This window comes from Cynocephalus volans, chromosome 2 (assembly GCF_027409185.1).
Source record: "Cynocephalus volans isolate mCynVol1 chromosome 2, mCynVol1.pri, whole genome shotgun sequence".
Lineage (NCBI taxonomy): Eukaryota > Metazoa > Chordata > Mammalia > Dermoptera > Cynocephalidae > Cynocephalus > Cynocephalus volans.
In genome coordinates, this window is record NC_084461.1 from 46,348,793 (window position 1) to 46,373,746 (window position 24,954).

General features: G+C 35.9%; 1 protein-coding gene across 2 annotated transcripts in view; it reads right to left on the minus strand.

Annotated features, from left to right (window-relative positions):
* Positions 1 to 24,954, minus strand: part of DHX29 (DExH-box helicase 29) — a 45,458-nt gene that overhangs the window by 10,781 nt on the left and 9,723 nt on the right. For both annotated transcript variants that reach the window (XM_063086616.1, XM_063086615.1), the window contains 14 exons: positions 21,762 to 21,888; positions 20,879 to 21,037; positions 18,845 to 19,010; positions 18,482 to 18,605; positions 16,556 to 17,161; positions 14,091 to 14,234; positions 9,891 to 10,067; positions 9,040 to 9,180; positions 7,576 to 7,720; positions 4,090 to 4,207; positions 3,398 to 3,482; positions 1,894 to 1,982; positions 533 to 661; positions 367 to 442 (listed from right to left, as the gene is read on the minus strand). In XM_063086616.1, coding sequence (XP_062942686.1) covers positions 367 to 442; positions 533 to 661; positions 1,894 to 1,982; positions 3,398 to 3,482; positions 4,090 to 4,207; positions 7,576 to 7,720; positions 9,040 to 9,180; positions 9,891 to 10,067; positions 14,091 to 14,234; positions 16,556 to 17,161; positions 18,482 to 18,605; positions 18,845 to 19,010; positions 20,879 to 21,037; positions 21,762 to 21,888 — 2,286 coding nt within the window. The remainder of the gene's footprint in view (positions 1 to 366; positions 443 to 532; positions 662 to 1,893; positions 1,983 to 3,397; positions 3,483 to 4,089; positions 4,208 to 7,575; positions 7,721 to 9,039; positions 9,181 to 9,890; positions 10,068 to 14,090; positions 14,235 to 16,555; positions 17,162 to 18,481; positions 18,606 to 18,844; positions 19,011 to 20,878; positions 21,038 to 21,761; positions 21,889 to 24,954) is intronic.

Here is a 24,954-nt window from a genome sequence, read left to right on the forward strand (position 1 = left end):
CTGTGTACTGTAAGATGTTTGGCAACATCCCTGATCTCTACCCCATTGGTACCAGTAGCATTTACCCTTTGCCCAGTTATGACAGCCAAAAATGTCTTCAGACATTGCCAGATGTCAGCTGGTAAGCAATACTGCCCCCAGTTGAGTACTACTGGTCTAGGTTATAAGGCTGTATTTTAGTCTATAAAGTACGAGTGTTATGGCAAAGTCGAAGCACAGCGGATTTACTCATAAAAAAATGGAGAGGGGCACATATTAAAAATACTTGAAAATCTAAAGCAACATAAGGTAAGTTTAGGTTTTCATTTTTTTCCTGAAAAGGGGTGAAAAACAAAAAATTCATCTGAGTTCCTTTGGGATAATTACCATGATATGAAGACATAATTCCTCCAAAGGTACTCGCAAGATTTCAGGAACAGAATAGTCCATAAAACCTTCGAATCTGAAAAATAAAGTAATACTAAATAAATATTATCAGAGATGCCACATGGTACTGATTTACATGTTTTAAATTTCCAGTGCTATGCCATACCTTTCTCTTGTGTACATTCGGAAGCAGAAGCCATCTCTGACCCGCCCAGCTCTTCCCTGGCGCTGCAGAGCACTAGCTTTACTGACAAACGTCTCAACCAAAGAACTCATCTGACTGCTTTCATGGTACCTAAAGAAATGTTTTAGAAGAAAATATGTAGATAACAGACTTAAATCAAAATCAGAAAAAGCTAGAAATACATGACTTAAAATTAAGTTTCGGGCTGGCCATTTAGCTCAGCTGGTTACAGTGTGGTGTTATAACACCAAGGTCATGGGTTCATATCCCTGCACCAGCCAGCTGCCAAAAAAAAAAATTAAGTTGAACATAGAAACATAGGCTTAAAAAAAGACCATTATTATTGTGGACCAATATTTCTCAAATCATGAGTCATATTTAAATAATTTAGCAAACACCACATACTAAGCCTCATAGCACCAAATTAAAAGTTCTGGCTTTTAATGTGAAAAAAAAAAACTGTTTAACTTAGTCTTTTTCAAACTAAATCCATGAAAGCTTTTAGTGTTATACCTTAATTATGCAACAAAAGTCCTCTGAAATAGTCTGAGAAGTGCTGCTATGAACATTACAATTCCATGTACCTTTGACAAGACAGTTAAATCCTGAAAACATTTTCTCTGAAGGTACAATTCAAAGAATCAAGAATTTATTTTCTATTGGATAGTAATACCCTTTTTCAAATACTGCTATAGTTTGCTAATACTGGGGATAGCGTATATATATTACAATAAACTACTAACGTTTATTACAATAAACTACTAAAGGTGGTCTCCCTATTTATGCAATGTAAACATTAAAATATTTATAAAGTAGTAATCTTTTTGGTGAAGATTCAGATAAGGTTACCTATTATGTTCCAGTCACTGTACTAGGCACTTTTAATTATAAAATTTTCACTTTCTCCTTTTATATATGATGAAACTGATGATTAGACAGCTTATATTACTTGCTCAGGATTGCAGGTTAGAGATTTAAGTCCAGCTCTGATTCTAAAACCCATGCTCTTTTTTTTTTTTATATAGTCCCACAAATCATGCTTCTGTTAAACTATTTTCCAAAAAAAAAAAAAAAAAAACTACAAAAATTTATGTTCTGAAATTTTTCTCACTACTTTTCTAAAAGTAGCAGTCTATAGGAAGTACTTATCAGAAAACCCATCACATGAAATTCTGACTTTTACTCTCAGACATTTTAAAGTTTCCTACAGTGGCTTTTTGCTTTGGGCAGAATTAGGACATTTGGTATTTTCTCTATATGATTCTGTGATTTCTCCTAAGAATTCAAGAGCCCCAAACTCTTTCTAGGTTAAAAATATTTTGATTTGGGAAATTCAGACTTACTTATTTTCTTTTGTTCTTCCAGTGTCAATTACAAATACAACATCTGGAATAGTGATACCCGTCTCTGCAATATTTGTTGCTAAAACAATCTGAAAATAAATGAAAAAGCTAAAACATTTTACTCACAAAAATTTACAATCTATTAGCTTTCACTGAGTAATTTTAATATGTACTAATTAGTTTTGTCAGCTCAGGTTGCTAATTAAACTAAAGTTACAGATTTTTATTCTAATAAAAATACCATTCCCCTAATTCTAGTCAGTCATCTTAAAAATGACAGAAATGGAATGGGACAGAAGTCATCTTAAAAATGACAGAAGTGGAATGACAGGGTGAGGGAATGGAGACAGCTCAGCGCAACCCTTCATAATTATCAGGAAAAAAATAGCACATTAATGAGAAGAATTGGGTTGCTGTCTTTGCTGTTACTTATTAGTGTTGTGGCCTTCGGCAAGTCACTTTATCTCTCTCAGCCTCAGTTATCTCAACTGCAAATTACGAGGTAGAAATAGATGATTTCTTAGGTCTAGTTCTAAAATTCTTAACACAGGTGGCTGAACAGTACAATCTTCTGCATTTTTTTTTCTGTTGAATCCTTCAAGATAAAACGTTCTAGGTCAAATTCTATTAAGAGCTGGATGAGACCTACATGATCATTCTAATTCAGAAGCATTCAAATTTTTTTGTTAAGAGGAAGAACTCCTTTCTTACAGGGAGTCCCAAATGTTACTGATCACAACACAGCTTCAGAATATCAGGAGTTCCCAGAGCACAGTAAGAAAACCATCAGTTTAACTGAACCACTTTTAAAGATGAGAAAAGTGAAGCTGAGTGGTTGCCAAAGGCTACACAGATGGCAACAGTTTAGGGACTAGAACCCAAGACTCTGACATAACAGTTGGGCTCTTTCCAGGAGCTCTGTGTTCTTTACAACTCCTACATTGTGCTTTTTTTTGTCCTTCTGAGAGAGAATTCAAAATCTGAGAAACTCTTCGCCAAGCATCTCTTCACTTAGAATCCTGAACAGAGGACGCAATGAAAATACTGAGATTTTTTTCCCCCCTAACCTAATAGTCTATGTATTGTAAAAATAATCAGGGATGAACAGCCCAAAAAACTACAAGATTCCTGGCAAGATTTAAATACCTTCTGACATCCCACCTTCTTCATGATGCCTTCTTGTGAAAAAACAGTGATTTTTCTTTACAAAAGCAACATCCATGCATGTTTTAACTACCACTCCCGAAAAAAGTCTTGTCCCTTTAATAACACATAATGTAAATATTCAAATGCTTAAAAACAAAACAAAAATTTAAAAAATTCAAATGCTTTAATTTTAATATTGAATTCACTTCTGATTATGTTAAGCAGCAGAGCACCTGGAGTCTGTCATGCACTATTAGGCACTTAATATTAATAACTGTCTTTATGATAAAAAAGTAATAATGCTTTAATGAAATATTCTCAGGTGGATCACATATAAATTTGCTGTACTGAATTTTACCTTCCTGACTCCTGGAGGAGGAAGTGTGAATGCTGCAGCTTGATCTTGAGTTGAAAGAATAGAATGCAGAGCTATCACTTTGTATCTGAAAGTTAAAATCATAGTTCTTAGCAAGAGTTTCTCTTTAGAAGACACTGCAAAGAATAACAAAATTTATTTGCAATAGGAAGCAACTTAAAATTTTTTATTATGAAAAATTTTAAAGACACACAAAAGTTCATAAAATGGTAAAATGAAACCCCGTATATATCCATCATAGAGAAAACATTTAATATGAATAAATTATGTAAAATATAGGGTTTAAAGAATTTTAGAAAATGTTCTGATGTTGAAGTAATCACCATAATAGCAGCAATAAACTATATTAAAACATATAGTAAACAGTTAAGTAAATATGTATGATGATAAACTGAAATGCTGCTGGGTTGGGGGAGGGGAGCCACCATCTTAACCACAGGATTCCCTCTTAATCATATTAAGAAAATAAAATAAATGCAGATATAGTACCTAAAAATTCTTAGTAGATAAAATGCTATAACAGAAATGTTAAAAAAACAAAAACTTGCCTCCTCATAGACAATTTTAACTAAAGGTGAAAGAAAAGACTTTGAAAACTCTCATCAACAGTTTTAAGGTACCAAATGTTTTTCTATTTTAAAACTACCAGGAATGTAATGAAGATTTGTAGTTACCGTTCATAATAAAATCTTCTATCATTTGACAGGAGATCATACAACTGTTGAATATGAGCAAGGCCTGGTAAAAAGATCAGTACTGCTCCTTCAATATTTCTGAATTGGGAACTTTTGTCTGAAAATTTTAAAAAGACACGAAATTCAAAATAAAAAGAAACAGCATATAAAATATTAAAATATCTCATTAGTAGAAAGGTTTTATCAAAGAAAATGAAGAAGAGGCAGGGTAAGATGGTGAAGTAGAGGTGCCATGGGCACATTCCTCCCATAGAAAAAAATAAACAGAACAATGAATAGACAGCTACATATTGAAGAAAACACTGGTGGGAGAGCATAGGAGTGTAAGCAGGAGATAGCAAGATCCTTGTAGAGCACAAAAGCCCAAGATAATAGCATAGAGAGGAGAAAGAGGCACATGGCTTCAGCTGCCAGATCTCCGACACCAGATCAGCACAGGAGAAATTTTCCCTTGCAGTGAAAGCTATCTGCTCTGCCGTGAGCACTTCATAGCAGTAATTCTCCTTCTGCTTGTGCCCCAGCCCGCCACTTCCCGGCCCCAGAGTGCTGCTGCCGCCGCCAATCTCCCCACACAGCAGTCCCTCCACTGTCTGCTGATGCTCAGCCCCACACCACCAGCTCCACCTCTCCCAGATCCAGGTGTTCTCGTGTTTTATCAGGCAGGAGGAAAGAGGAAAGAGGTGAGTGAGCACAGCACCATGAGCCAGTGGCCCAACCCATGGGGAAATTTGCACAGCCCCAGTGGTTGTGCACCAGTGGTAGGAACTAGTAGTGGAACCCACATGACTGCATTGACCCGGGGAGGAACATAAGGAAAGAGGTGAGTGAGCACAGCCCCTGTGAACCAGTGTCCCAACCCGCAGGAGGATTTGAGTTGCCCCTGTGGTCATGCACTCTGTTGTGGGAACTACTCACACAGCCCATGTGACTGCACTGACCTGGGGAGGGACATGCGCAGAGCCACTATTAAGTGCAGAAACTCAGTATACTCAAATAGAGTATAGACGAAAACTCCTGGCTACTGCTACCCCATCCCCAACTAGGAGACGCAAGGACCCAGGAGGTGTCTCCGCCTACAAGAAAGAGAAACCCTACCCAGGGTCACTCACTCAAGCTGAGGAGCTTAAGTACACCCCAATGTACCCAGCAGGGTCACAGTACACTAGGTGAAGTGCCAGTAAGTCCACCCAGGGTCATCTACCTCAGCCAAGGAGTGACAGGGCACCCAGGCGCTTGAGATCTCACCCATGACCTGGATGGCTCAACATAGTGTCACTCACTTCAGCAAGGAACCACTGAGTGTCCCAGTGCCTAGGCCATGGAAGCACTCAAAGACAACTCCAACATTGAATACAGTCAAAGTAACCACATGGAGACTATACTACTGCATCTACCCGGAACCAAAACTAAAACACCCTACCCAATGGTCAATATAAAACACATCTACAGAAGGGAGTCTCTCCCCTCAAAAGCTACTCTAGAGTAATAGAAGAAGCAACTGCTCTAACAGATAACTAGACATCAAGGTAGGGATACTAGAAATACAAAAAATAAAAAACAAACAACAAGCAAATATGACATCCCCAAAAGAATACAGTAATTCTCTAGTACCAGAATCCAAACAGCAAAAAACCTATGAAATGACTGAAAAGGAATTTCAAGCAACAATCTTAAGGAAACTCAATGATATACAAGAAAATTCAGATGACACAACAAAATGAGAAAAACAATCCAGGACTATGTTTCAATAAACAAACAAAATTATTAATTTTAGTGTGAGAGAGAGAGAGAGAGAGAGAGAGAGAGAGAGAGAGAGAGAGAGAGAGAGAGAGAGAGAGAGTGTGTGTGTGTGTGTGTGTGTGTGTGTGTGTGTGTGTGTGTGTGTGTGTGTGTGTGTGTGTGTGTGTGTCCAGAGAGAGAGAGAGAGAGAGAGAGAGAGAGAGAGAGAGAGAGAGAGAGAGAGAGAGAGTGTGTGTGTGTGTGTGTGTGTGTGTGTGTGTGTGTGTGTGTGTGTGTGTGTGTGTGTGTGTGTGTGTGTGTGTGTGTGTGTGTGTGTGTGTGTGTGTGTGTGTGTGTGTGTGTGTGTGTCCAGTAAGGGGATCAGAACCCTTGGCTTGGTGTCGCCCACACCGCGCTCAGCCAGTGAGCGCACCGGCCATCCCTATATAGGATCCGAACCTGTGGCCTCGGCGCTCCCAGCGCTGCTGCGCTCCCAAGCGCCACACTCTCCCGAGTGAGCCACGGGTTCGGCTCCAAATAAAATTATTTTTTAAAAAAACTGAAAACTGTTTTTCTACTCAGCTCCCTCAAGCATCTGCAAAGCAAATTAAGAAATAAGACAGTCACTCTTCCCCAAACCAGTAAGCACCAAGAGATTACAATAATTTGGAAATGTTCAAAGAAAATCCCCTTAAATTGCTGAGCAAAACATCCCTCTCCTGGAAATACCTCAGAAATAGAAAAGCAAAGTTTTCTGATACCTGCAGCCCTAAACCCTTGTCTTAGTGAGACAGGCATACTACAAAGCCTGTATAATTCCTTCCTGTTGAGTATAGAAGGGAAATCTGAATATGATGGGCCATCACTACCATGATTCTATGGCAAAGAGGAAGAAAGGAACTTCACAGGTGCAAGTAAGGCTCCTAATCAGTTGACTTCAAGCTAATCAAATGGGAAATTATTCTGAGTGGGCCTGACTTAATCAGGTGAGTACTTTAAAAGAGGGTCCAGAAGTCAGAGCAATTTAAAGCAGTACAGATACTCCCTGTTTCCCTTGAAGCAGCACACAGCCTTGTTGTGGAGGGGGTCATTTGGCAGAGATCAGCAGCGGCCCCTAGAAGATGAAGAACCCAATCCTCCAGCTATAAGAAACTGATTTTCCCAACAACCACTGAATTTAGAAGAGAGCCCCAAGCCTCAGATGAGACTGCAGCCCCAGCCAACACCTTCATTTCAGCCTACTGAGTCTCTGAGCAGAGAACCCAGCTAACCTGTATCTGGACTCCTGACCTAGAAAACTGAGAGAACATTAACTTATGTTGCTTACAGCCATGCTATTGGTTAAATGTGTCCTGCAAAAGTTCATGTATTGGAAACTTGACCCCCATTGAAAGAGTGTTAAGAAGGTGGGAAATACTATTATGGCATTTGAAAGATGGAGCCTATAAGAGGTGATTAGATTGTGAGGACTGTACCTTCATGAATGGACAGATTCATTCATGGAGTAATGGATGTAGTTCTGATTGCTTTATAAGGAGAGCAAGTGAGGATATTAGCTCACTCTTGCTCAGCCCATTCTTGCCATGTGATCACGGTGCATCACTAGAGTCACCACCAAGAACAAGGCCCTCACCGGATGTGTTCGCTGGACTTTGGACTTCCCAGCCTCCAAACCATAAGAAATAAATTTTGTTCCTTTATAAAATTTTTTTTTAAAATGGAGACACATTAGAAATAGAAATATACCTAAATATGCAAGTAGTTCCAAAATGAGATCCAGGTTGATTTTATGAGGATTCATGTAGAGAATAGCATGCTGAGTGCGATTGCTGTACTTTTGGTAGAATGGATTTAAATCAGCACTTGCTCCAGTTTGAACTGAGATATATTCCTAAAAGAAACCCAACCAGAGAAAACAGAACAAAAATATCAAGTATTTTATAAGACAAAGAAGGAAAAAAGGAGGTATTTGCATTCTTTCAAATCTATATTTTTCTCACTGTCACCATAATTATTTTTTGAAATATAGGAATATTTTTAAAAGTGGAAAAAGTATAAAATTTCATATCTCTACTATAATCTAATTTCATCCAATCCTTAAGTATAGCAAAACCTTTTTATCTTGGTATGTACATACTAAAAGAAAAATTGTAGAGAAACGTATTATAATTGTGTTATCAATCATTCTGTGGCAACTAAAAAGCAGCCAGGTCAAGAGAGGTCATAACTTTAATAAGTAGTTTATATCTGCCTCATTCCTTCTATATTCTGCTTTGGCTACTGATCATCTCTTTGAAATAACTACACTTTTCTGAAGTCTTTCTTTAGTTTGTAAATTCTATATCTGGACTTTTAGGGAAAGATTTTAGTTTTTACCTTCTTGGTTTATCTGCTTAATTAAAAGATATAGTAACTTTGTGTTTTCATTGAATTGGATACATTCATGAAATACAAATGAAATATCATGGGTATAATGAAAATGGTGGATTTGGTACCACTGGCTAAAATGCAGAATAAGATGACTTTTGTGATATTTGAAAGTTTTGTGTTTTCTTGGCAGCTGGCCAGTACAGGGATCAAACCCTGGACCTTGGCGTTATCAGCACCATGCTCTAACCAACTCTAGCTGGCCAGCCTATTCCTCCCTTTCTCCCTTCATGCATTTATTTACTTATGGCTTTTGTGATATTTCTAAAAACACATAATCAAGACTAACTCCCTACGAAAAACTATGCTTGCCTTGGACAGCTTCACTATACAGCTAAGGTTGGCTCTGCCAGGACACAAGCTGCTAAGAAAAACAATGGCAAGAACATAGATTTTGGGCCTGCCCCATCCTGACCACTTATGGTTTTGAGACGAAGTAGAGAAAATTACCACAAATTTACTCCTCAATAATTAATCATTGCTATGAAACTATTACAGAAGTTGCTTCTTACTTATTATGGTCCTTGAATTTATGTGTGTATCTATATGACCCAGAATAGTTGAGGAAGACAGTTAAAATACCACAAATCAAAGACTACAGTCTTATGAAACAAAGAAATAAAATTAAAGAAATGACCTTAAAAATTTGCTCATACTCATATTTGTTCCTCTTCTACCAAATTATACTTGAATTCACTATTAGCCATATGATTTTAAAACTTTTGCGGCAGGTTATGCTCTAGATACCATTATTGGATATCTTTCAAACTGTTTTCTTTTTACCTGACACTTTTTTATTCCCCCTGCTTTGCTTGTAACATTAATAGTTATTTCTTCTTCCTCCTCCAGAAATTTCTGACAATATTCTGAGTCTTTCTCCAGTACAAAGCCTGTTTCTTCTATTATATCTTCAAGATGAAACACCTGCATAGAGCAAGGTATATAAATAGGTGAACTCCAATTTGTTTTAAAGAGAACAAGGGCATTACCACCTTTGAATGTCATCAAATGCTAATTTAGAATATTATAAAAAAACTTTTTTCAGTATTATTTCAGAGTGATAAACTTGGTTGATATAGATGGGTCTATCCCCAAAATCTCAGGACAAATTACATGATGTTACATATTTTTTTTTAAAGTGAAAACAGTTAAAAGAGTAGACTTCATCAGCTGAACTAAAAAGGTAAGCATTAAGAATAGAACAGACAGAAAGGATGTTTCAAAGACAACCCTAAACTTGAAGGATGGGTGAAAAAGGAGTTCGTTATTGCCAGGTAGCCACTTTCAATCTAGACATATGAGGGGACTTCAAAAAGTTCATGAAAAAGTAGATTTAAATGATAATATGAATGTTTCCATAAACTTCTGCAAGTACCCTCATAATGATTTTGATCTGAGAATTAGTTTTATGGTTTGTAGCTCTCAGATCTATCTTTCATCAGAACTCCCCTTTCCATCCTACCTACCCTCAGCAAGGCAGCACCAGCCATCTGATTCTCAAGGCCACTGCCAGGTCCTCTCTTGACTCACAGTACCCTAGGAATAATTCTGGGCTCAGACTACAAGGACCTATCTTCTGGGGAAACTCCCTGGTGGGAATGCAGTATCTGCTTACAATTATAAAGAAAACTTACCTCAACAGGATAACTTCTTCCTGAAATTCTGAGAATAGGGCAGTGTGTGAAATATGTGGAAAACTTTTCACTGTCCACAGTGGCACTCATTAGAATCAAGTGTAGGTCAGAACGCTTCTGTAAAATTTCCTTCAAGATAACTAGTAGGAAGTCTGACTGGACACTTCTCTCATGAACCTAGAATAAAGGGAATAAAAAAAGTAATCATATATAATGTCTAGTAAGAGGTTTAAACAATCAGACATTCAAATCTACTAAAAGTTAATCAGTATTTAAGTAGAGTCAGTATATGTAGAGTCAAGGAGAAGCTGTATAATTTAAATAAGGCATATCTTCAGAATTAAAAGTAAAGTCATTCTCTGAAATTGTAGCCAGTGACAAATTAGCATATAATGAACACGACTAGCCAGCATGTAGTATTCTACTCTACAAGACGGTTTGCAAACCAGATCAGACGCAGCTGATTAGAGTATCTCGCAAATTTCACTTAGAAGCAAGAGTGACTCCCAAATCTCTGCCACTAATATAAAACTATTCTATCACCATATCTACAAAACAGATAGTTTACGTACAATGTTAAGAAAAGCAGAGTTGATTAGTAGGAATCTGACAGGGTCCAACAGTGTCCAGGAAAAAGGGTTTTATGCCTTTTGAACACATGCATTTTAGGGAAGAGCACTGCAAACCTGCTGTAGAGCACAGACAAGGTACACTGACAGAATGTAAATATCTGCCAAATGTCTAAGTCTTTCTTCCAACTTTCTGTACTCTGACTTATTTCTACCCCATTTTATTTTATAACAGATTTAAGGTAGCACACAAAGATGAAGTACATCAAGATAACATAAATTAAAGCAGGTTTTATCATGCATTTCCTTGGAAAGGAGGCAGCAGTGGTTAAGTGTTCAGGCTCTAGAATCAATTGCTTGAGTTCAATTCTTGTCTAGTCACTCACAGTAAGACTTTGGGAAAGTTTTAAAAATATCTCTGAGTTTATTTCTTCTTCTATAAAAAGAGAATACAAATAATACAAACTTCATAGAGTTGTTGTGACAATCAAATAAGATATGCAAAGTCCGTAGAACAGAACCTAACAAATAGTAAGTACTCACAGCATCATGCTATATACTGGGGATTAAAAAACAACCAAGACATTTCTCTTCATTTGAGAGTTTTCAGTCCAGTAAGAGGATCTTGTACAAGATGGTTTGAAATCACACATGAAAGGTAGCTAATCCAGAGGGTCAGGAAGGCTACTAAAAGAAATTGCCATTGATGTTGAGAACTTAAGGATAAGTTTGAAAAAGATGAGGAAGAAACAGGATTTATAAGAGAGGAAAAAGTGTTCAGGTCAAGGAACACAAGTGCCTATAAAATCATGGTGGAAAGGGGGCTCATAATACATTTCAGGAACTGGAAGAAAAAAATCAATGACTTGAGCATGGAATGGCAGATGGGCAAGAGATAAAACTGGAAAGGTATTCAATAATCTGCCATGTAAAGCCTTGTAAACTATGTTAGGGAGCTGAGACTTTAATGAGTCAAAGAGGGCAGAGATTAAAGCATTTTAAAGCAGGGAATAATGGAGTCTGAGTTTTATCTCAAAAAGGATAACTCTGGCTACAATGTGGAGAATGTAGTGAGAGATAGCAAAACAAAAAGCAGGAAATTTAATTAAAGGCTTTTGTAACAATTAAAGAAATAATGGTGGCCTATACAAGGGTAAGACCAGTGACTACGGGGAAAAGTGAATAAATATGAGAAAGGCAGAATAAACAGGACTAGGTGATTGGATTTAGGGGACGTGAGAGAAAGGAGGAGGAAACATCTTAGACTTTTTACTTTCGTGGTTTGACTAAGTGATTGTGGAGACCATTCACTGAGATTCAGAAGAGAGGAGGGGCAAGTTATAAGGGATAAGCAGGGAGGGGTGATGGTGAGTTTTGGAAATGTTGGTTTTGAAGTTCCTGAAACTGAAGGTATCTAGAGAGCGTTGGATATTTACATCTGAAGCTCCTGAAGGACGACAGAGATCTGGAAAACCTCATCAAATACATGATAACTGTAGGGAAAATATAGGAAAATGGTCAGGGACCCTCAGATGTTCAGAATCTTGCTGAGCATTTGATGTAAATAGCCATTTACACCCAGGTGTTCCTTGGTTATTATCTAATGTGATTGTGTATGGGCACCCAGGTGTCCTGTGTTACGGACTTAAGTATAAAGGACTAATGGCTCTGATACATGATGCCCCTCGGAACGCTCTGGGAGGCCACTAGGGCGGCTGCTCCTAGCTCTGAATAAAGCTTATTAATTTTTTACCCATGGCTCCCAGAACTTTTTCCTATTATCTAGCTTGTGGACCTGCATGTGAGGGACTTGTGACCCAGTCTGTACAATGGGTTTGAGAGATTTGTGAACCCTAAGCCCTAGCTTGACAATAACTTATACAGATAAAGATTTAAAGAAAAGGAAAAAGGATAGAACATAAAGTGAGCTAATAAAAATCCATTATTAGTAAGTACACTTGGTATAGGTGGGCAAAAACTTTGACTATAAGCATATCAGCAGTCAGTAAGAAAAGCTACTTAATTCACATATCGACTATAAACTAAAACCGCACAATTCCTAATAGGCCAGAAGGATTATTAATCTGAGCATCTTCGTAATGGCCCTGTATAAATAGTGAACTCTGTCCCAACCTTTCTTACCTCCTTATATTTAGATAATGAATTTCACTGGTCTTTTTTCTACTCTTGCTGTATTGTTCAAGAAGTCGACATTATCACACTGAAGCTCAATTCATCTAATCATTCCCACAGATGGCTAATAACAAACCATCAGGGAACAAAGCTTCCTGAAATTGATCTGGTTTTTAAGTTAAGGTTCACCCTAATCTATATTTACCAAGCTATTCTCTTGTAGTAATTTGGGGTTCTAAGAGAATTTACTAACTAGCTGATACAAATATTTCAACTTATTAGCAGTAAAAATTTCTCATATAAATGATATATTTGCATTTTGGCTCAGGTTGACCCTTGATAAAATACTGATAAAAATCTAGGTCTCGGCCATGCAAAGCTACAATTGTGACACTCATCCTTCTACGCCCTCCTCTCCCAGCAGCAGTTACCCGTGAGCCTGCTAAAGCAGCCATCTAATCTCTTTCTCTTTACATCTTAGTAATAACACTACAATTTCTTCCCCCATTAAGGAATACAGATTCCTTAGATAAAGATTAATTCCTGTCATTTTCTATTACCCAAATATTAGATTATTTTCAAGTATCTTTACCTAAACTTGCCAACAACAGGAAAATGGTTAAAGAAATTATGGGACATCCAAACTACATACTACTATAAAGCTATTTAAAAAAATCATGTTTTTGTAGAATATATAATGATGTAAAAGAATGACTAAATACGTATACTAAATGTATATATACATAAATACACAAATTAAATGTTAGTATTGTCAATTAATAGACATTTGCAAAAACTTTACATCAGGAACTTTATAATAATATTTTCTAAATAACAGAAATGCTATGTATCTTATCTCTTCTTGATGAATTATATACAAGCAAATTAGTTACATAGACTAGCTAGTATGCCACTTAAAATAATTCTAATGTGAAACTTTTGTCATAATTCAATTTAAGTGAGCATTCAAATTGATTCAAGTAGGGCTATATCTATAGAGAAAATGACAATGATGAAGATGTCTTATCTTTTGTAAGAATTAGAGCAGATTCTTTAAAAATTAAATGTAGCAGTTGAGAGGCAGTATACTGGTAAAAGCACAGACTGGAGCCAGATTGCCTGGGTTTGAACCCCCAGCTGCAGAACTTACTGGTTATGTGAACTTGAGCAAGCTATTTGACCTCTCTGTACCTCAATTTCCTCAACTGTAAAATAAAGATAATATCTACTTAATTGGGTTGCTATAAGGATTAAATAAAATTTTATATACACACATAAAATCCTTTGAACAGTGTCAAGCATATAGCAAATATTATATAATATTTATTAAATAAATTAAATAACATTAAATACATTTGTTAGATGAAATTAAAATTATTATATGTGAAGTATCTGGCATTTAGTAAGCACAAAAAATGTTAGCCAGTATTAGAAGTAACATCTTTTTAACACAAAAATGTTTACAATTTATTTGGACATAACTGTAGGCTCGACTCACCTCATCTACAATAACATGAGACACATTAGTTAGAAGACCATCTTCTTGAAGTTTCCTTAGCAAAACCCCTGTTGTACAATAGAGTAACCTGGTAGATTCACTAGCTCGAGATTCCATCCGGATCTGATATCCACACAAAGAATTCTGAAGAGAGAACACAAGCCTGCAATTAGATTCTCACAAGCAATCTGGGAAAAAAGCTTTAAAAAGTGAGCATAAGTTTCACTACTATATAGAGCAATGTAAGTAGATCTATTTAGTGTAATTTATTATTATCAAAAGTATTTTCCCATGGTTTTCAATTATATAAAACTATAATACTCATGAACAGAATTTTAAAGCAGCTTCTATAATTTGATCTACTTTTCTACCAATTTCTCATAAAACTTGCCATCATTAAAAGGCAGGTGGTGGGCTAGCCAGTTAGCTCACTTGGTTAGAGTGTGGTGTTGGTAATACCAAGGTCAAGGGTTCTGATCCCTGTACTGTCTAGCTGCCAAAAAAAAAAAAAAAAAAAAAACTGGTTTCATACCAGTGGTGCCTAATGAGAATCTTGAAAATCTTGAAGTCGCATCCATTCCCATCACATTTTCTTTCTTATTCCTTCAGTCATTCCTTTGTCTTATTTGTGTATCTGTCTGTTGTCCCCTTTCAGGGCAGAAACTATGTCTTTTTATCCTCCTATATTCCATGACAGAAACCCAGACAATTTGCTAAATAAAAAGATTTTAATGAAGGGGTACCCATCTTAGAGACAAAGACATTAATACACCATCTCAAGAAAGAACTATTCAAAGTATAAATAATCTGAATTTTATGAACCTGCAATTCATCATATATGACTCTAAACACCTTAATTAGTTAATTTAATTGCTATATTTTGCAGTCACTCTGGTTAAGGTTTAGACAGTTTTATGTACACTTGTATGGCAAAATGCATGCCAACAGATATTTAAGTACTTTACCCATCTCTTCTTAAATACGGATTTGAAAATAGTCTAGCATTTATCTAGCATTTCATCTATATTGTTTTTCCCTTCTGCTCACTGAAAATCATTCAGGGATACATTCCACAGAAAAGATCAGACAAGGGGGTCCTAAGGCAGGAGCCAAGGGCCAGCCCCCTCCACCCAGATGCAAACAAGAAACGGAGCATGCCCAGGGTCCTAAGGCAGGAGCCAAAGGCAGCATCCCCAGGAGCATGCCAAGAATACCACTTTCATGCAGGTGGTCCACCACAGGTACTGCCATAACCACGGTTGCCGTGAAAGTGGGAGATGCCACAGCAGTAGCTACAACTACCATGCAGGTGGCCTGCTAGACACTCAACTACACTGATACCAGAAGTCACCAGTGGAGACCAGAAAAAGAAGAGGACATCTCTCTCCTCAAAGCCTACTCCATAGTAATAGAAGAAGCAACTGCTCTACCAGATGACCAGACATCAATGTAGAGATACCAGAAATATGAAAACCCAAGAAAATATGACACCACCAAAAGAATACAGTAATTCTCAAATACCAGACCCTACAGAGCAAGAAACCCTTGAAATGACTAAAAAGGAATTCCAAGCAACAATGTTAAGGAAACTCACTGAGATAGAAGACCTAGACAACACAATAAAATGAGAAAAAAAAAAAAAAATCCAGGATATGAAGGAGGAAATTTACAAAGAATGTAATTTATAAAAAAGAATGTAGCATTTTAATATAGGTGTTTTCAACTATAAATTTTCCTCTAAGCACTGCATGAGCATCCTATAAATTTTAATGCTGTGCTTTGATTTTTGTCTCAAAGTACTCTAATTTCCCTGTGATATTTCTTTTTACCCATTGTTTATTTAGGGGAATGTTGTTTAATTTCCACACATTTGTGAATTTTCTAAATTTCCTTCTGTTACTGTGGTCAGAGAACATATTTTCTATTGTTAGAAAACATATTTTTAAATATGTTTTTAAATATGTTAAATATTTTAAAACATATTTTAAAAATGTATGAAGACTTGTTCTGTGGCCAAAAAAAAAAGATTAGCCAAAACTTGATATATATATGTCAAATTTGAATTTGCCCATATTCTTTGAATGTTCAATTTAGTATGTAACATATTTAAATATTCAGTTATTAAAGTTAATATACTTTTTCTCTTATATGAGAATTTTAATGACAGAATTACTGATAAACCTTTTCATATGAATGGCAGTAACATCTATCGAAGAAAACATGAAAAATGCCTGAGGACTGGCCAGTCAGCTCAGTTGGTTACACCAAGATATTATAACACCAAGGTCAGGGGTTTGGATCCCTGTGCAGGCCAGCTGCCAAAAAAAAAAGAAAAGTGCCTGAAATATGACATTGACCAACCACTAGCATTCAAGACTCATATATGATATATGTTCCATTTGGATCGCAAGAGTGAAGGTGAATAATGTTATCATACACTGAGGTGGAGCTGAATGACATCTTACCTTTCCTCCAGGTCCATTTTCACAGCCCAATTCATCACACACTCTGGTGGCCAAACTCACTGCTGAGATTCTTCGAGGCTGGGTACAGACAATGTTACATTTACTTGATCCCCATTCATTTAGAAGCAAATCTTCTAATAGAAAATGTGGTACTTGAGTACTTTTGCCACTCCCTGTTTCACCTGCTACAACTACGACCCGATGCCTTTTTAGAGTTTTGACAATTAAATCCCTGTGTTTGAACACAGGTAACTGCTGTCTTTCCTTTAGCAGTCTCTGATATTTAGATGTACTTTGCAACTTTCTAAAGAGGTTTCTAACAGGTTCCAAATCTTCTCCATTTGCTGATTCCAAGGACAGTGCAGAAAAATCCTCATCAGAAACTAAATTTTCCCAAGATTCCTCAGGATCTTCAGAGCTTTCTTTCTTATTTTCAGAATGCTGCTGTTGCTGTTGCTGCTGTTTCAATTTATTCAGAAGTTTGGCAATAAAAAGATCACGTGGTTTATTGGTTTCCATTTTACTTAATTCTTCCCTTTTCTTTTCTGCATCACTCCACTCCAGCCAAACATCTCGGTAAGTGGGAGGAAGTAACTGATGAACTGACTATAAAGGAAAAAACAGTAGTATGTTATTTTCACTAATTACTAGATATCAAAATTCAATAAGTTAGAACTTGGGACAGCTACATTTCTCTTAATATGTTATTTGACGCTTAAGCTAGTAAGTTATTACTTTAATATAAGATATACATGTATATGATACAAATTCATAAAGAGCATACCATATTCAGGCTTCTTGACTTATTAGCTATGTGACCTTGAGCAAGTAACTTAACCTCTCTGTGCCTCAGCTTCTGCAGTTTTAAAATGGGACTGATAATACCTCCCTTGCAGGCATACTCTGAGGTTAACTTTAAGCTAATACATGTGAAGTGCTTATTCCTGGAACACAGTAAACTACCAAATAAATGTTCATTATTTAATTCTGCAGTGGTGCTACATAAAATACAGATGAACCATAAAGCATTTCTAAGACACACAATGCTCCCTTTGAGATTCTGGCAATTATATAACGTTATGGGTAAAAGTATTTTAAATGAACTACACTGTATGTAATCTAAGTTATCTTAATTTTGTGCTACAGAATAACCCATAATATTCTCTCTTACATTGATAGTCTCTTACATTTTATCAAGTAAATACAACTTATGATACCTTATTTTGCAAAATGAGGGAAATAAAGACATTAAAACTTTTACTGGCAGAAACTGGAAAATAACTGTTACTCAGAATTTTACTTAATCAGTGCCTAAAAATTTCAAGGGTTCGAATTTCCAATGAAGAAACATATTCATATTTATTGTAAAAAGGAAATGCTGACAATCCAAATTTTAAATAAAAGAAAAAAAGAGCATTGTGTTCTCTTAAAGTGCTTCTTCAGTAGTACTTTATTTTAATCTTTCTTTAAACTGGAAGTGTGTAGTTAATATAACCTAAAATAGAAAAATAGAACCAATGTCTATAATTTTTTAAAGTTGAGTGAATATAACATTAAAGAAGAGCAAACTTTAAAAATTCTCCTTAATTCAACCACTCTAACACAACTTTTAATCTGTAAATTAGTATAATTTTAATCTGTAAATTAGTATAGCCCAAAAAGTTGGATGAATCAAATTTTCTTTCAGACCTCCGATCTAAGAAAAAGAGAAAGACTGAGCTGCCTTTAGTGGTGAAAAAAACGCCAAATTATGAATATTATGAAATGAGAATTAATCAGAACAAGTCAGTAAAGAGAAAATTGGCACAGAGGGCCATAATTAAATACTACCTTCCACATGCAGATACAATTTTATGTTGACAAAATATCGTATACCCAGTACTTCACAAATGGTTTTTTGAAGTACCTAAGCCTAATAAGTCTCACCTGCCCTTTCACTAAACGATAAAGGGCTAAAGTAGCTCCCAAGTGCTGAGCTTGCATGCCATCCTCTGTTAAGATTGTGGGGCATACTACTAGGACATCATCTTCAGATTTGATTACCCTTACCCTACAAAGAAGCAAAAAATACTTTTAAAATAAAATCAATGAAGTCAGATCAAAAAAAGCCAGAAATCCATTTATATAAACTAATATTTCCATGGAAGGCATTGTATTAGATAATGATTTATAGACACTATGAACCTGAGATGTGGAATTAAAGATCTTCCTAAATGTTTACTTAACTCATAGGAAAACAGAAATCTTACATTTTTCTAAAATTTCATTCAGTTAACCAGAGAAACATACCTACATTTCCAGTATCTACCCACAGGAACTTTTTCAAAGGAAGGATTTGGACTTTTGGGAAGATTCTTCCTCACCCAATCGATCAGAAATTGTTTGGGAGATTTTCCAGTCCAGCTTCGAGCAGTATAGTCAAAATTTCTTACATCATGAGGTTCTTTCTTTTTATCTAAAGTGGTAGACAAACACTGGTTCTTTAAAAACGGTCATGCAGTAATATAAATTCTCTTTTGAGTGATCAAAGTCCTTTTGTTTTGGAGAACAACACTTTTAGAAGAGAATAGGTGAAGAAAAGATGGAAAGACTTGCTTTTCTATTAATGATGTAAGGATATCCTCCTAATGGTTAGACAAAAATTCTGAATCTTTAAAAAAAACATCTTGAGGACTTATGTATTTTTGTAAGATATCTCTGATACTATCCATGTGATGAATTTAGGATACCGCGAATAACAGTGTTTTGTAGGCTACAATACAGGAAGGGTCATCAAAAAACTATGAATCAGATATCATTTCTCTGTTTAATGGCTGCTGCCACCATCAGCATCAGCATCAGCATCAGCATCAGCATCAGCATCACCACTATCACCACCACTACCACCTTTAATAGTTTCTTGTTACATATAACATAAAGGCCAAATTCCTTACTATTGCCTAAAAGCCCTCCATGGTCCACCTCTGCTTATCTGTTGCCATTCTTCCCACGTGCTCACTAGGCTATAACCATACTGACTGTCAGTCAATTCCTCAAATGCTGTGAGTTTGGCCCAATACAGTAGCTACCAGCCATATGTGGCCAGTTAAATGTAAGTTAATTAAAATTAAAATTAAAATTTCTCAGTTATACCAGTCATATTTCAAGGCCAAAGTACTCATATTTGGCTAGCAGGTACTACATTGGATAGCACAGATACAGAACATTTCCATCACAGAAAATTCTGTTTAATAGTGATGCTCTAAGCTCTTTCTCACCAAGACTTGCAATGTACTGTCTCCCTTCTTGGAAGGCTTTTTCCATCAACTCATCACCAGGCTAAGATGTAATCATCTGTCAAACCTCAGAGTAAATGTCATCAGCAAGGTCTCCCCAATCCCAATTAGGCCCCATTGTTATTGTTATTAGAAGCCAGTTTTCTTTCTTTGACAGCACACATCACAATTTATAATTATATACTTACTTATGTATATTAAAGCTTACCCTCCCTACTCAGACTGTACACTTTAAGACAGTAGAGACTAGGTTATTTTTGGCACCTCTCATTTTGTAAATAAGGATTCAATAAATATTATTGAAAGAATGAATAATTTTAAAAATTGACATTTTAGTGTAGGACTCAACTTCTACAACAAAATCTGATAAGTATTATACTAGCTATATCAATAATTTATTCAGGAGCATGAAGAAGTGCATGATTACTTATGTCTGGTGGCATAAAAGGAGTAAAGGAAAACTTAAAGAAGGGCTGTTTGAGTTAAGCCTTGAAGCTAGGGACAGGTTGGCCAAGTAGGGGATAGCAGGAAAAGCAAAGTAATAAAACCATGAAACAGATGTTTTGAAGAATGATGTGGCTAGAGTATATAGTTGGGAGAATAAGGTGGAAAGGTAGATTGTGGCAGAGTACAAAGGATCTTGAATGCCATGTTAAGGGTTTGGACTTGTTATTGATGTCAGTAGGCTCAGAGCCATTAAAGGTTTTTAACAGGAAACTCACATTTAGATCTGTATTATAGAAATAAAACTCCAACAGAAGTTTGGACGATGGACTAGAGAGAGATAAGATTGAGGCAAGGTATTTGTAATTACAAAATGTTATACAAGTAGGTTATCGTAATTGTTATTACTTTTCCAAGACAGCTTGTGAAAGTATAATGTCACTGCCACCTTGATGTAGTTTGCCAGAATGCGAAGTAACAAATTTTACAATTATATATTCCTTGACTTTTTTTTAGGCAATTCAATTAAAGCACTAGGAGTGGAGAAGTATTCCTTGACATTTTATTTATAAATTACACCCTGACCACTTTCCCTTCATTTTACCTTTTTCTTCTTCAGTAGCAGCTGTAGAGTTTTCAAATAAATTAAAGTTCAAAGCACTTTCCCCTTCTATAGCTACGGGAGGCTTTTTCCTTTCATTTTGTTGATGTGAAATCTTTATGGCTGGATTGAATACTGGATGGTCTTCTAAAGTTTCCATTTCTACCATGAAAAAAGATGTTTAGTTTCATGTATTTTTTATGCGTTTTCAATTTCAAAAATGGTTCAAAAAACACTTAGCATTCCTTCTTTTTCCTTGCAGCCAATTATTTAATAATTCCTACTAGGAATCTGTGCTAAAAGTCAGAGGCAATTTATAAACTTTCACAAAACATACTAAAACTTTTAAAATAAATTGCTTAATAGATGTAGCAGACCTAGAAAAACATCCTCATTAAGATTAAATACTCATGGAATTGTATTCACCTTTTTCTTGAATGGAGATGGTATTTTATGGTATAAATCAGAGGCTGGCAAAGTATGGCCTGCAGGCCAAATCCAGCCCACTGCCTGTTTTTGTATGGCTTGTGAGCTAGAATGGTTTTTACAGTTTGAAATGGTTGAAAAAATAAAAAGAGGAATATTTGGTGACATGTGAAAATTACATGAAATTTACAGTTCACTGTCCATTAACAAAAGTTTGACTAGAACATAGCCATTCATTTTTGCATTGTCTATGACTACTTTTATGCTACAACAGAAAAGCTGAGTAGCGTGACAAAGACTGTATGGCCCATGAAGTCTATAATATTTAGTATTTGGCTTGTTACAGAAAAAGTTTGCCAATCCAAGTATAAACTGTTAGGAAAGAGCAGACGTATTAAAAAGAGGCATCCTCCATCTTAGGAAGGCCAAAAAAGAAAAGACAATTATACTTATACATTACCTCTTTGAAATTTCCTTATTTTTTCTTGAGCCTCTTTTTGGCCTTGCTTGTTTTTTTCTATTTTAAAGGTGGCTGCTTGCTCCTTTGCATCCAGGAGTTTTGCTGCAAGGTGCAAGTACCTTTCATTCTGCTCCAAATAAAATGATGAGGAAAAATAAAAACAAGAGCAAGACTAGCTTATCTATATGGTTAATATATTATATCAAAACCTGTGATATTTTGACCTCACCTTTTGATCCAGCAAATCTACTTTTAGGAATTTTCATACAGAAATAAAATGAATGCACAGATTTGTAGGTATATAGATATTTACTGACGCACTGATAATCAAAGAAAAATTGGAAATCATATGTGGCACATCTCTACAGAGAAAACTATTCAATCATTAGGAAAAAAAAAATAAGATAGCAAAAGAAAAACGGTAACCCACATGGAGAAACTTCCTTGACATATTAATTAAAATAAATCCAGCTGCAGAATAAAAAGTAAACACGAGCTCACTTCTGTAAAAACTGTTCTGTAAATGTGTATTTAAAGAACTGCATATGCAATAATAATAATCTGAAAGTTACCTTCCCATAATCTCTATCTTTTGGGAGATAGAGACATAAAAAAAAAATGGCTTCTGAGGAAAATGGATGAGAACATAACTGTACTCTGCAAAAACTAGAAAGAATTTAAAGTAAACAGCTCAGTTGGTCAGAGCACAGTGTTATAACAACAAGGTCAAGGGTTTGGATCCCCTTACCAGCCAGCTGCCAAAAAACAAAAACAATACAGTGTAATAAAGAGGAAGGTTAGCTATCTCCTCAAACTCACCAAAATCACACTCATCCTTTCCATCTTTCCTATACATGGCACTGGTACTACCATCCCTCCACCTGTGCATTTCTTGTCATCTTTGGCTCCTTAACCTTTTTTCCATCACAAAATTTACCATGTTTCCCATTTTTAAGTGTACAGTTCAGTGATATTAAATACATTCATAATGTTGTGCAACCATCATCAATCATCCATCTCCAGAATTCCATACCCATTAAGCAGTAATTTCCCAGCCCCCACAACCACCATTTTACTTCCTGTCTCTATGAATGGACTACTCTAAGTACCTTATATAAGTAAAATTATACAGTATTAGTCTTTTTGTGACTGGCTTATTTCAATTAGCATAATGTCCTCAAGGTCTATCCATGCCAGAATTCCCTTCATTTTTTTTTTTTTTCTTTTTTTTTTGCCTTTATCGTGACTGGCACTCAGCCAGTGAGTGCACCGGCCATTCCTATATAGGATCTGAACCCGCGGCGGGAGCATCGCCGCGCTCCCAGCGCCGCACTCTCCCAAGTGCGCCACGGGCTCAGCCCTCCCTTCCTTTTTAAAGCTGAATAATAGTCCATTGTATGTATATACAACATTTCACTTACCCATTCATAGGTTGGTGGACACTGATTTGCTTTCATGTTTTAGCTATTGTGAATAATGCTGCTATGAACATGGTGTACAAATACCTCCTCCAAGGCTCTGCTTTCAATTCTTTTGTTATATACACAGAAATGGAACTGCTGGATCATATGGTAATTCTACTTTCAATTTTTTGAGGAATTGTGGAACTATGTTCCACAGTGGCTAGACCATTTTACATTCCCACAAACAGTGCACGAGAGTTCCAGTTTCTCCACATCCTTACCAACACTTATTATTTCCCTAATGATTAGTGATGTTGAGCATCTATCTATTCATGTGCTTACTGGCCATTGTTATCTTCTTTGGAGAAATGTTTCTCAGCCTTTATATTCAGTACATCACCAATTTTTATTGATTCTTTTTTGAAAATGCTTCTCTTCCTTTCCAATTTCCAATTTGAGTTCTTATTTCACACCTTAGCAAGAGCAATAGCTACCAAAATGTCCTCCCTACCCTTTCTAAATCACCTTGAATGCTACTCAATGTCCCAAATCACTTTAAGCACTACTAAACTTGACCTAAAATGTCAAATTCTTCTTGTCAGTCACTTGCCCCCAAACCTACAGTGGCTCTTTACTATCAAAAGGAAAGGTGTTAAATTCATTTTCTGGGCATCAAAATCTTTTTCACAGGTGAACTTACCTGTTTACTCCTATCTGCCAGTATTCACCTATACATTTTATCTCTATATATGAGGGTACTTAAAAAGTTCATGGAAAGAGTCCTATTATTTTTTAATTCTATTTTTCCATTAACATTTTGAAGTAGCATTATATGCTCATATGTTTTAACACCCAAAGACCCCTTGCAGAATTTCACTGCTGTACATTTTTCGTGCTATTTCTCCTATCTGGACTGTCTTCCTATCATTCTGTGTTTGCTTGAACTCTATACCTCCTTCAAGTCCCATCTCTCTGAAGTCTTGACTTAATGCTCCAATCAGAACAGACTCCTTTCTCTAAATCTCAAAGTAGACTTACAGAGACTTAAATATTTTTATTTATATTAGTTTAATACAGATAAATGGTTAAAAAAACTTAAATGTACAGATAAGTATAAAAAAATCTCCATCTCACCATAACACCCTAGTCCTAATCACCAGTACCAGCTTTTTGTGTATCTTTGCAGATGTTTTCTTTCCAAATATGTGTCCTTATGTATTTTTCTTTTACAAAAATGGGTTCATCGTATTACACATGCTGTTCTACACCTTCTACCACAATTCGTTTATTGATTCACCTGACAGACATTTGGGTTGTGTGCAGTGTCTGGCTACTGTGAATAAAGCTCATATGAACATTTGTGTACAAGTCTTCTTTTTTGGACATATGTTTTCATTCTTCTTAAATAAATACCTAGAAAGAAAATTGTCGGGTCACATGAAAGTGTTTAGGTTAACTTTTATGAGAAAGGGCTAAACAGTTTTCCAAAGTGGTTATCTTGTTTTACACTATGATTAGCAATGCATGAACGTTCCAGTTGCTACACATCCTCCGTGACACCTGGTATTTCTGATCTTTTCAATTTTAGCCATTTTGATGGACATATAGAGGTATCTCATAGTTTTCATTTTCATTTCTCTAATGACTAGTGATGTTGAACATATTTTTACATATTTATTGGCCATCTATATATCTACTTTTGTGAAGTATGTTTTTTAAAAGTTCTTTTTATAACTGTGGATAGAAGTCCTTTGTCAGATACACGTACTGCAATAGTTTCTTTCCATAAC